This window comes from Polyodon spathula, chromosome 7, assembly GCF_017654505.1.
Source record: "Polyodon spathula isolate WHYD16114869_AA chromosome 7, ASM1765450v1, whole genome shotgun sequence".
NCBI classification, from domain to species: Eukaryota; Metazoa; Chordata; class Actinopteri; order Acipenseriformes; family Polyodontidae; genus Polyodon; species Polyodon spathula.
Window position 1 is genome coordinate 52774778 of NC_054540.1, and position 11776 is coordinate 52786553.

At 39.7% G+C, this 11776-nt stretch overlaps 1 protein-coding gene across 2 annotated transcripts in view; it reads left to right on the forward strand.

Moving 5' to 3' along the window:
- The window catches only part of LOC121318779 (connector enhancer of kinase suppressor of ras 2-like), a 102434-nt gene that overhangs the window by 27046 nt on the left and 63612 nt on the right, over positions 1-11776 (forward strand). For both annotated transcript variants that reach the window (XM_041255821.1, XM_041255822.1), the window contains exons 3-4: positions 8427-8629; positions 9302-9389. In XM_041255821.1, coding sequence (XP_041111755.1) covers positions 8427-8629; positions 9302-9389 — 291 coding nt within the window. The remainder of the gene's footprint in view (positions 1-8426; positions 8630-9301; positions 9390-11776) is intronic.

The following is an 11776-nucleotide window of genomic DNA, read 5'->3' on the forward strand; positions in this document are numbered from 1 at the left end:
CCACAACAGCAATAACAAACAAGGCTGAGAAAAGCATATCACATTTCGTGCAGTTAGGAGCCCTTTTATAAAAGGTGCTTTCGAAGTGTAAATTAAGTTAGGGAGGGAGGGGGATGCTGGGTTAGTCTCTCTCTCTCTCCCTCTCTCTCTCTGTCTTCTCTCTCTCTCTCTGTCTCTTTCTCTTTTTCTCACCGACTGTCTTGATGCAGCACAGCAATCCATTTTTTCACCAGCTTAATACTGAAATGCATTCCTTGCAAATACCAATTAACCTCACTGGCTTTAGAATCAACCTTCCTGGGTTTGATCAATGTGGAGCCAGTGCCCATGAACAGAACGCACTGTAGCCAAGTAGAGTGCTTGGCAGGAGCAGGGAATAGCTGGTGGGGGCACTGGGATCAATTATGCACGTAATGTCTTGGACCTTTGGAAAATGGAATCACCAAAAGCCATTTGCTTGAACCTTCTTATGGGGGTTGTCATATTGTTTACAACAATTGTCATTCTTAAAGTAGATTTTCTAAAACGTTAATGCTGCTGTGGGTGGAGCTATGTAGCTGCCCTGGAAATGACACTTTATTAAGAAGTGGATGCTTCTAAAAAAGTGATACAAAAATCTATCCCCTGTATCCCCACAAATCTATGCTCACTACCAATACCTGTACTCAGTGTTTGGGACATTGCGTTTATTGATTATCAAACCGACGTCACCATTCTCTGCAGCCAGCAGCTTCCAACCACATGGGGAGCAATCAGTAGCCTTCTGGGACCTTTGCCACTGTTCTTAAAGATGCATGACAATAACAGTGACCATTGATTTTCCAGATGCAGACTGAGATACAGAAGCAAACAACAAGCCAAACGTCCACTATTACACCCCCTATAAACTCCCTATAAACCCCCTGATAAATCTCTGCTTCATCCCATTTAGCAGTCACTTTCCCACTAGCTAACTGGCCAAGGTCTTATATACTATGCAAATATCACCTGGTTCCATAGCACTGCTGTATGATGATGGCCCTATTTTATTTAATAGTTGTTTCTCATGATGAGTCTGCATCCTATACATCTGGGTATCTTGGTTGAGATTTCCTGTCTTCAGAGCTATAACCTTAGTATGAAACTGCACAGAAATCCTTTGGTGTCAGTTTTCTTAGGACTGTTTAAATATTGTCAAAGTAATGGCTTCCTCCCTGGTTTGTAATTGTGTTTAAAAAAAAAACAGCAACGAACAAGGGGCTGAAAGTGACAGTGTGCGAGGGAACAAAGTCCAAAAGAATTGACAGCGCTCTGCAGAGGGATTATTGATTGGTCGGCATGGAATGGAGCGGAGAGGAGTCTTTTGTGAGGTTTCACCCAGGCTGTGATGAATGGCAGCTTGAGTAATTGATTGTCAGACTAGACACAGAATTGTGGCCATCTGGTTGAGAATGGAGGCCTGAAGTGGTTTTTCCATTAAGGGGCTGTTAAGGATGAAGTAGTTGTGTGTTTTTCTGTGGTCTTCTGAAGACGACCTCTCAGATACTAATTAAACACTCTGGGCTGAAACTTGGGGAGCTGGGCAGCGCAGTGAGTTTCAGATGAGCAACAGTAGCTGCAGCCTGTACTATAGAATTCCAAATCCAACCCAGCATTGTCTGTTTTAAGGCAGCAAGACTGGTGTTTAGGGTTAAGGACTTAGTGGCTATAATTCAGGAACTGGACTAAGTTTATGGCTATGAAGCTATTTAAAACTTTAGAGATACTAGGAGGTGGTGTGGCCTAGTGGTAAGAGCTGAGGTACTAAGAGGCATGTGGCATTGTAGTTAGGGCCAGAAGACTGGGAATTAGCATGGCCTAATCATTAAATACAATTTACAGATTGGAAACCATTCCCTGAGCTGTCTGTTCACATCTGTCATTCCCTGAATCAGGCCCTTCATCAAGGAAGAAGCTCATTGGTTTTTCTGTGTGATGTATGATATTGTTTAGCATAGCACTTTTACTGTGCACTTGGTGGGTAGAACTAATGTGGAATGCAACTGTAATGTATCTGTTGCCCAGCAGGTGGCTAAAGAGATTTCAAAAGCTCTCAAGAAGGGTTGGTTGATTCCTGTGTACAGTTGTACTGTCAACTCTCAGTACTGGGGACTAGACAGGAAGGTTAAACTTACATTGCCCTATTGGTGTCTATCATTTTTAGAAACCTGATTGTGTGCCACTAATAGTCGGACACATTATTTTCAAAACATATAGACTAACTTGACTATAACACTAGATTCTGCTGTATTCAGCTCAAAGCAGACATGTAATGTTTCCATTTTGTTCCATTAAAAACACATTTCAAAATCAATTAGTTAAACTACACTTTGCAGATGAACGGCCTGAATTTGCTGCATTCTCTCGCTGCACGTAATGTGTGAGGCAGCAATTTATAAGGAAGACATTTGAATTGAACTGCCTTGTCTGTACCTATCCTCCGTGCTTCTTGTGATCAGCAATGGGTTAAATGGTAGTGGCACTGCTGAAGGATTTATCTCCGGGCACTCAGCTCAATGCCAGCTGATGCATGTGAGTGCCAGCGAGATGGCAGGAGACGGGTCGATTCTGTTACAGGGGCTTAATTATAAAGGTGACCTCAGTGCTTGTGGCAGTGATACTTCAGGTGTGGAACAGATTGGCTTCCTCTAGTTTGTTTTCTTCTTTTTCTCATTTTGTCTACCAGTGTACAAGGACAGCCATTCCTCTTGTAGGGAGATTCGGGTTGGATCTAGGTTTTAGTCCTTATCATTTCTTAATATTCTTGTCTGTCGATATCAAGAATCACACTCAAAAGCTATTTAGCAGTGGGAACTTGGCAGGCTATGGTATAATATAGCTTTTCTGATGTTTTTATGTGTGTGATGCTTGCACACATAGTAACACACTCCCTATAGGGATCTGATTTACTACTAGCTTGAACTGCAGTTGGTGGCAAAAACCACCATGTTCATATTAGTTGAAGTATAAATATCATATCATAGTTCCAAGTACAACATATATATATATATATATATATATATATATATATATATATATATATATATATATATATATATATAATATATTATAACCAATTGTGTGACTTACACTGGTGGTCAAGGCTGGTCAGCAGCAGAAATAGCAAACACAGAGACACTACTGCAATTTTAGCGCTTTTGCACACTTTTAATCACTTTTAAAACAAAAACAAAACACTAAAAACTCTTCAAAACAAAACCAAATAGCAGCCAAGCACAGCTATCCGTGTACTTACCCTTATTTACTCTTCCAGACTGTCCACTTCCAAATATTGTCTATTTTTATAGGGTGTGACCCGGGGTAATGGACAATCAATCATTCCATTACCACCTGGCCACATTTCACACTTTTCCAATCACACCACAATCACCCAATTAAAAAATTAAACACCATTTCCATCACCAGATACCCAAACACACTCTGCACACATCCTCCCACTTTTCTGTCACTATCTATCTATCTATCTATCTATCTATCTATCTATCTATCTATCTATCTATCTATAGTCACCCTTCAGGTCGCCTTAATACCTTTATATATGCACAATAGAATGTGAATTTTATATAAACATTGCTATAGTATATTGTGAACTGCAGTAACAAAATCTGCAAAAGGTTTATAAACATAATATTGAATTGTGAGAAAACATAATGTGGTCAAATTCATAATTTAAAAACCCCACACTAAAGACCCCCTTGAAGTGGATTGCTTCTCTTGCACGTTCGTCTTCAGGCCCAGAATGTAATTTCGATTGCTTCTGTGTTTCATGATGGCCATTAACAAATCTTTTATGGCTGTGCATGGAGCGTTTCAGAGCGGGATCATGTGAGAGCATGACGTCATTCCAGCAGAGGCGCTGACATGACTAATTGCTGTGTTGCAAACAGCAGCCCTTGTCAGCAGAGCCAGACGAGAGAGTCTGCACTGAACTCTAGCTGAACACAGAGTAGGAGCCAGAGACAATGAAGATCTCTCTCAGCGCTTCTGTTGTGACCTGAACAATCCGGGGTCCAGCCCAAGCGAACACATCCCAAAACCCTACACAGACAGCCACTCCTATGAGATTTATACAATCCTTCACTGACACCTTCTTAAGCCAGTCTGTGGAAGCCTGGGAAACCACTCATCATAGCAGCTGTTACTGGAGCAAATGTTTTTTTTTTTTATTATTATTTATGACCAAGAATGTACTTTATACAGTAGCGACCAAAAAACATTTATTTTTGAAATATGTTGGTTTTCTGTAACCTGCCTTACCCATCATTTTAAACCCTGCTTATTACAATCAAATAAACAATCAGTACACTTTTCAATACCCAAAACAAAAGTGTTCTTTAAATATAAACACAAATCTACATCTCTGATGACACTGGGGATTGACTCCTGTTCATTAAAAATCTTGGTATCACTGTCTGAGTTAAAGATTTTAATGAACAAATTATCCAACAAGTCCATTGATGAATGCAAGATGACAGTGGTACTTTTTTTTTTCAAAGGACAATTAGACAACCTCGTTGCATGCTATTGTTCTTTTGCTCCCCCCAGATGGAATGATAATTGATTTGGAATTCTGCAATTTGGTTTCCCAGCTCTTGGCGGCAGATTAAAGCCTCCTAGAATGAACTGTGCAGCTGGGACTCTATCTTTGCACTGCACATTGCCTGGATTAACACACACGGAGACGGGGGAAGCACTTTACAGGGACACAGAACGATGGAGCTCCTTGAGTTTTGATCCCCTGATTAAGCAGTTATAATGATGCACTTGGTCTGCACATGCTCCCCCTATTTCAAGCTCACCAACGAGTACCTAACGTACTGTATACTCCACTCTGTACAGGACAATATAAGAATCAATAGTGCTGCATTTTGTGTGGTATTTACCCAATTATTGAAGAACAGTTGCATGTTAATAAACAGCTAAAGATATGCAATATGCAGTACTTCATGGCCAGCTGCCTTTTTATTTATAAAAATATTGGAGCAGGAAACTACTGTACAAGTTTAAAAAAAACTCACTATGCATATGGAATACAAGCACAAATTGCGATGGCCATCAAATGGCGGATTCAAACATGCAGCTCTTATTGCATATATAATTAACATATAACCAAATTTCAGAAAATTGATCAATTGCATTTAAATTAAATTCTTAATTAAGCCATGCATATTTTCTCTTTAAATACCTCCAACATTGTCTTCAGCTGGTGTGCTCCACATACCGAAGTGTTGGGAAGCTGCAGAGGTACACCTTATTATATCTGTGCATAAATGTGTGTAAAGCAGGATATTGTGGGGTGTTGTGTGTCTGGAGCCCTACTATCCGCTGTGATAAGGGGTGTGGGTTATGCGGATAATAATACAAACCTGATCCCAGTTCCAGTTAGGGTGGTCGAAGGTTTTTAGTTTCTTTACAACAGGCATGTTTGTTGTCTGGGGTAGTGTGGCCAGTCATCCTTGGCTTGTTGCATTGATGTGCGTCAGTGGTTCCCTTTTATTGTGACACCCTCCACCGGGACACACCCGCCTGCTGGTTAGGGATCTGCAGCTGGCCAATCACCAATTGATTTTCCTCACAATCAAACACAGCAGGAAGCATGTTCCAGGTGGAGCCTCTGACTCTTTAATTCACACGATGAAAACAAATAAACACGTAAGGACAAGAAACCAAATAGAAATAAAAATATATACCCGTGCAGGGCCCCAACCCAGGCACATCCACCCATTTGGTAGAAGGGTCTGTAACCATGGTCATCCCATGGAAAGTCCATGTTTCTTTACCACGATTGACCACCACTGGCAAACCTTGTGTTATAGTGTTATCTTTAATCATGTGTGGATTTCTAAATAACTGTCACCATGGGCAGACCCTGTGCAGAATTTACATTGACATAGACTACAGACACAGCAGGGAAGACCATAGATAAACCTATTTGACCATTAAAGTGCACTGTACCTTGAAGCAGGGCATTGCTAATCCATCAGTTAAAAACATCAGAATTCATAGATATTTTCTGATCACACTTCAAAATTATATGGAGGGTTAAGGCTGCTTCTGTTTCCATGGTAACCTCTAGTAAAGGCTGGTGGTTGTGACTAAAGGCAGTTCCCTCATTTCATCTCTGTAAACAGAAAGTGTATAAGACGTCAGCGTGAAGTCCGTATACCCAAATACTGAAAATTCAGGTGTGACTGTTAGTTTAAGAGGAATATACAACTTCTCATTTATACAATAGGGCATATACACAATATTCATATTAGAATGAAAGTCAGTATCACAATAATTACAGAATTGTGTTTTTGGTGACACTTTACAATATTATATGGACTGCCTGTTTGAAGAGTTGGAGGCTTTGTAAATGGTGTGCTCCCTGCTAACTGTGCTGACAGACGATAAAGCAACAGACACTTGTTGCTCCCAGCTTTGTGCGACTCTTACTTTCTGTTGCATATCATGCCCCATTAAGCTAGGTTATAAATCTCCCATCTGATTGTACCACTGGGGTCTCTGACAAGGGAGGAAAACAACCATTTTGAAGCTTTTAAGAGCAAGTGAAGACTGAAATCAATGCAACAAATACTGTAAACACCATGCACATAAAAAAAAAAAACAAGATTACTTCTTTGCATTTATGCATACTATATATGGCTGACATGGAGTTATTTGCTGTTTATTTAATTTTTATTTCCTATATAGCCATATATATATATATATATATATATATATATATATATATATATATATATATATATATATATATATTGTATTTGCCTATAACTTTCTTTAAATGTACAATATACTTATTATATACAGTCTTTAAGGAGCTGCTTACTGTCTTAACATTCTTGTTATGTAGTTTATCAGGTAAAGTTTCCTTTAACAGCCTTGCCGCAATGTTGAACATATGAGAACGTTATTTCATTGGCTTAGCAAATGCTTGATTTGTGAAAGGCCTAAAGTGCTATAAACAGGTCACACTAAAGCAAATTAACAAAACAACAGGGTGCGGAACAGAGCTGAAACATTAGCTGTCAGCTAACGACGATGAAACGTACACAAATAGAAACACTGAGGCATGGGGGAGAATAACCGTGGCAGGTGTCAGTAGGAATCAGTCGATGTCACGCCGATGAGACTGGAGGTGCTGTCTGATTCAGAGCGAGAAAGCAATCATTTAGGCAGGGCTGTTCTGACAGTCTGCTCAGTGTGAAGGGACAGGGCCTTGTTATTAATACTCTGTAGCCCTGGGGTGTTAATAGAGAGACTATGGTTAGCTCCTTCGGTCTCAGTGTTTGGTTTGATGCTTCAATAACCCATTGGGATCCTAGCAGAGTACCAGAGGATTTTAAGAGGCTTATTCTCTGAACCGGCATACAGTGTGTCACTGACTGGTGGACTGGCCTCGAGGTCCACCCAGCTTGAGTTTTTTAAAAGCACAGTAGCCTTCTCTGAAGCACCCCTGGTTTGTTGCTAAGTAACCTTAAATGTCAGTGGGAGGACCTACACGTCACTACTTAGTTACTGGGTTACAGCATGAGGCATCCTTCCGTTTCTGAAAAACGTAACCACGTAATTTCTAAAGGTGTTGCTGTACAAGCTTTGTGCCATGGACTGCTCTTTAGATATTGTTGTTTTTAGGCTGAAGTCACACAACAGCTTTTTTGAAACTAAAAAGTAATGTTTTAAAGCAATGTGGAGAGCACAGGTGCAGCCAGTCCTTAGTCTTTCTGAAAGAGTGACAGTGTAGAGACTAGACTGCCCACAAAGGTGCAAATGAGTGCTAATTGCAGCTCTGGTGGTTGCGTGATGTGGCCAGCTGTCCAGCAGAATGTGGGCTGAGACCTCATTTCATGCAGGGCACCAAACAGCCACCATATGGAAGTGACGTTCGATCATGAGCTTGAATCAGACTGAGGACCTGTGAAGGGAAAGGCAAGATGAGACCCTTCTGTTTGCACTAAACAAAACACCTCCTGCATTGACTGCTTGCAAGATTAGCCAGGGAGCCAATACCATTCCAGTGATTTGGGATTGTTTTCAGCTATGCAAATAATTAGCTGAAAGACTTGTATAAGACTTGCACACGCATGCACTCCTATTCTCCTCAGCCTCTTGAGCAGCATTATACTATAGCACTAGATACGTGAAAGTAAATATTCACTTTTTAGATTTTCAGATGTCGTGATTTTCCACTGTAGTGAGTCATTTTCATTGAGTAAAAACTGGTGAAATGAAGATTCACTTGAGTTCGCAACATGTTATACTTTTCAAACGGCTTAGCAAGTTGCTAAAAATATACAAAGCCAAACTGCAGTTAGTTTCAAAGAAATAAGAAATGTACTTAAAAATACATTTGTCTCAACATGTACCCTATCTTGCTGTTTTAGAATTATGGCCTTGAGACAGAGAACCTGCGAACACTCTCCCACAAGCTCAATGCCTCGGCCAAGAACCTACAGAACTTCATTGCTGGCCGGCGGAGGAGCGGGCACTATGACGGCAGGGCCTCTCGACGGCTACCCAACGACTTCTTGACCTCCGTGGTCGACCTCATCGGTGCTGCCAAGAACCTCCTGGCCTGGCTGGACAGGTAAGCCCAGAGCACAGCAGTGGTGGAGGGGGCTGACAAGGGCACGGGGACCTAGAGGTTGGAGGTCAGGAGTTGGAGGCCCTAGTGTTGCCTTGTGGTGAAAGCTAAGGCCTTAGAAACAGTGTGACCTCTTGGTTACAGCTATGCAGTGTAGCTGGCTGGGAGACAGCATGGCCTAGTAGTTAGAGCTGAGGTACAGGGATTCAGTGTGGCCTAGTGGTTAGAGCACAGGGCTGGGTTGTTGTGTGACCTATGAATTAAAGTAAAGGACTAGGATACATTGGGCCATATTTTCAAAGTGTTTACTCCTGTCTTTAATTAACTCCTAAAAAAAGTTAATTTAAGAATGGAGGAATTGCTTTGGAAATATCGCTCAATCAATGTGGCTTGTTGTTGAGAGCAGTGGGGCTGGTAAGCAGTGTGTCTTAGGAACTGGCAGGCAGTACAGAATGTAGAGATGAGGATTGAAAAGAAATGGGGACATTACAGTGCAGTTCAGTTTAAGACAGTTATTCAAAAAGAGTTGACTGTAGAGGATGGATGACTGATAATTTTAGCATGCCCACTTAGATTAATTAGTCCATTAGGGACACTAAGGATGGTACATAATGTGTCTCTTGTTGAAACAGCGATGGATGGGGTCATCTAAAACCATTTTTTTCTCTCTGCCAGATCTCCTTTTGTAAGCGTGACAGAGTATTCAGTGTTGAAAAACCATATTGTTCAACTGTGCCTGGAACTAACGACCATAGTGCAACAGGTAGGTGCATGCCTTCAATTATTTTTTTTACGATCAGTCATCTGCCACACTGTAGAATCACACTGTAAATGATCACTGGAGACTGATGTTTTATTGATATTCCGTAGGGCATTTAAACATGGTCTATACAGGTCGCTAACAGGTTGCCAGTCCTCTAGGTTCCTGTCGGCCACAATATTCCTATTTCTTATTGATTAAAAAAAATAACATTGTTTCAAGAATAATATAAAATGTTGCCCTTTTGCATCAGAGCTGTATTTGTACAAACTGAGTTCTACTTTGCAGAATGATTTTAACGTGTGAACAACAGAATGATTAGAAACAATGGTCCCCAGATTGGCTACAGGCAACCAGTAAGGCAATTGCGAGTTTCTCAAATGGCTGTTGCTGCAAAAGAAAGTGAAGAATGAAACCTGGTGCAGTTACTGTCAGATTAAGAGGGATTCACCTGAATAAATTCTCTGTGCTCCAAAGAGCTACAGCTTCCCAAAGCATCGCTATGTTGAGCACACCTTCTTAAGGGAGTGTGGTTGCTGAAGACAGCGTTGGAGGTATTTAAAGAGTAATACTTGATTTTCTGTGGCAAAAATATTTATTTAATATGGAATTAGCCATTTAATGGTAATAAATAGTCAATGCTTATGCAGTAGGGGTGCTGGTGAGCATCCCTCATCAGACTGACATTGTAATTTTGTTCTCATATTCTGTTGAATATGTTTATGAATCTGCAACAAATATTTAAGACATAAAAAACATCTATTTTCATATGCTATATTAAAGTTACATTTTCTATGTAACTGAACTTCAATATATGCATGTCTGCATATCAGTTACATACTATTAATACCAAGCAAAATAAACTGCAGCATTCAAATAATTATTCTTACCATTAGTAGTAGTATTATTTCTGGTAATATTGTTAATATTGTTATTTGGTTAGTTATTTTTATGTGTGTGTGTTTTCAGGGTTTTGTACATTTTAATAAAGCTACACAAAAAATATTTTAAAAAATATGACAGTAAAAGGGAATTAATTACAAGAAAGAAAGAAAGATGGACACAAAAAATCTGCTTTCAGTAAAATACAGTTCAAATGTTTTGTAAGGTTTACACAGCATGAGTTATATGATTGGTAATTCAGAGTGCTGGGTCACATGCTCTACAGCACTGGTACTGGAGAGATTACAGCCTGCAGCACACTTCCACATGAAGCTAGGATACAGGGTCTAAGCTTGTAGCAAGTGGCACTTTATTTTGTAATATCAAACCAATGCTGAGGTTTGCAGAGTGGAATCTGCAAAGGGAATGGAGAATGTACAATGTGCCTTTATGTTCAACATTCACACTCAATTATTTTGATAACACAAACTCTTAGATGCTGCTTCACATTCATCCAGAAAATAATTTGGTTACAACATAAAAGCATTTTCTTTCAGAGGCCTTGCATATCATGGCCTATGGCACAACACATTTTTTCCATATGGTGCTCTTTACATCCTGCCTGAGCACCAATTCTAGCTGTTCAGTTCTTTTACGTGAAACCAGAGGAGCCAAACACTAGACGCTTTTGATGATCTGAAATCATTAACCACTCACAGGGAGTTACATTCCACATTCCTCTCTCAACCCCCTGCTTCGTTAGGGGAAGATAACGTACAGCTAACAATAGTATCGAAAAGGTATTGCTTAGAAAATGAAAACTCAAACCACCTGCGAGAACCTCTTATAAAGAAATGGATTCCTGCTCTGTATATTAATTACATAAAAGAACAGCCATTTAGAAACCAGTTTCTTCACTCCAAAGACAAACACACTACTAAATGAACTATTTAATTATGTATTATTACAGATTCACATTGGAGAGACGCTGTTAAAACATCTAATTTCTTGGAACATGCTGTCATGATTTATTGTGGGAGTGGGCATATGGGAAATATTCTGTATTAGAAATGAGGTAAAATAGTGTCCTCAAACTAGACAGATCCACTCACTGACAACAAGAGAAGGGATTTGTAGTGGAAGCCAGTCACAGTAGAAACCAAAAGGGTAACACAGCAGACTATTCTCTCATGCACATGCAGCCAAATGCTCATCAATAAATGCAGTGCCGCTGATAAAGAGAAAAGACTTGCAGTTGCAATGCCCTGCTAGTTGGTTGACTTTTTCACCATGGAAAAAGTCCAGCATGCATAGGCATTCTTTAGTCATTGAACCATTCCATAAGGAACATTATTATTATTATTATTATTATTATTATTATTATTATTATTATTATTATTATTATTATTATTAATTGTATTTTTTCATATTTCTTAAGAACTTGTCCAAGTAATACAATGCAATACGATTACAGTTTGACTTTCATAAATCAGTCATTTCAAGCAGAA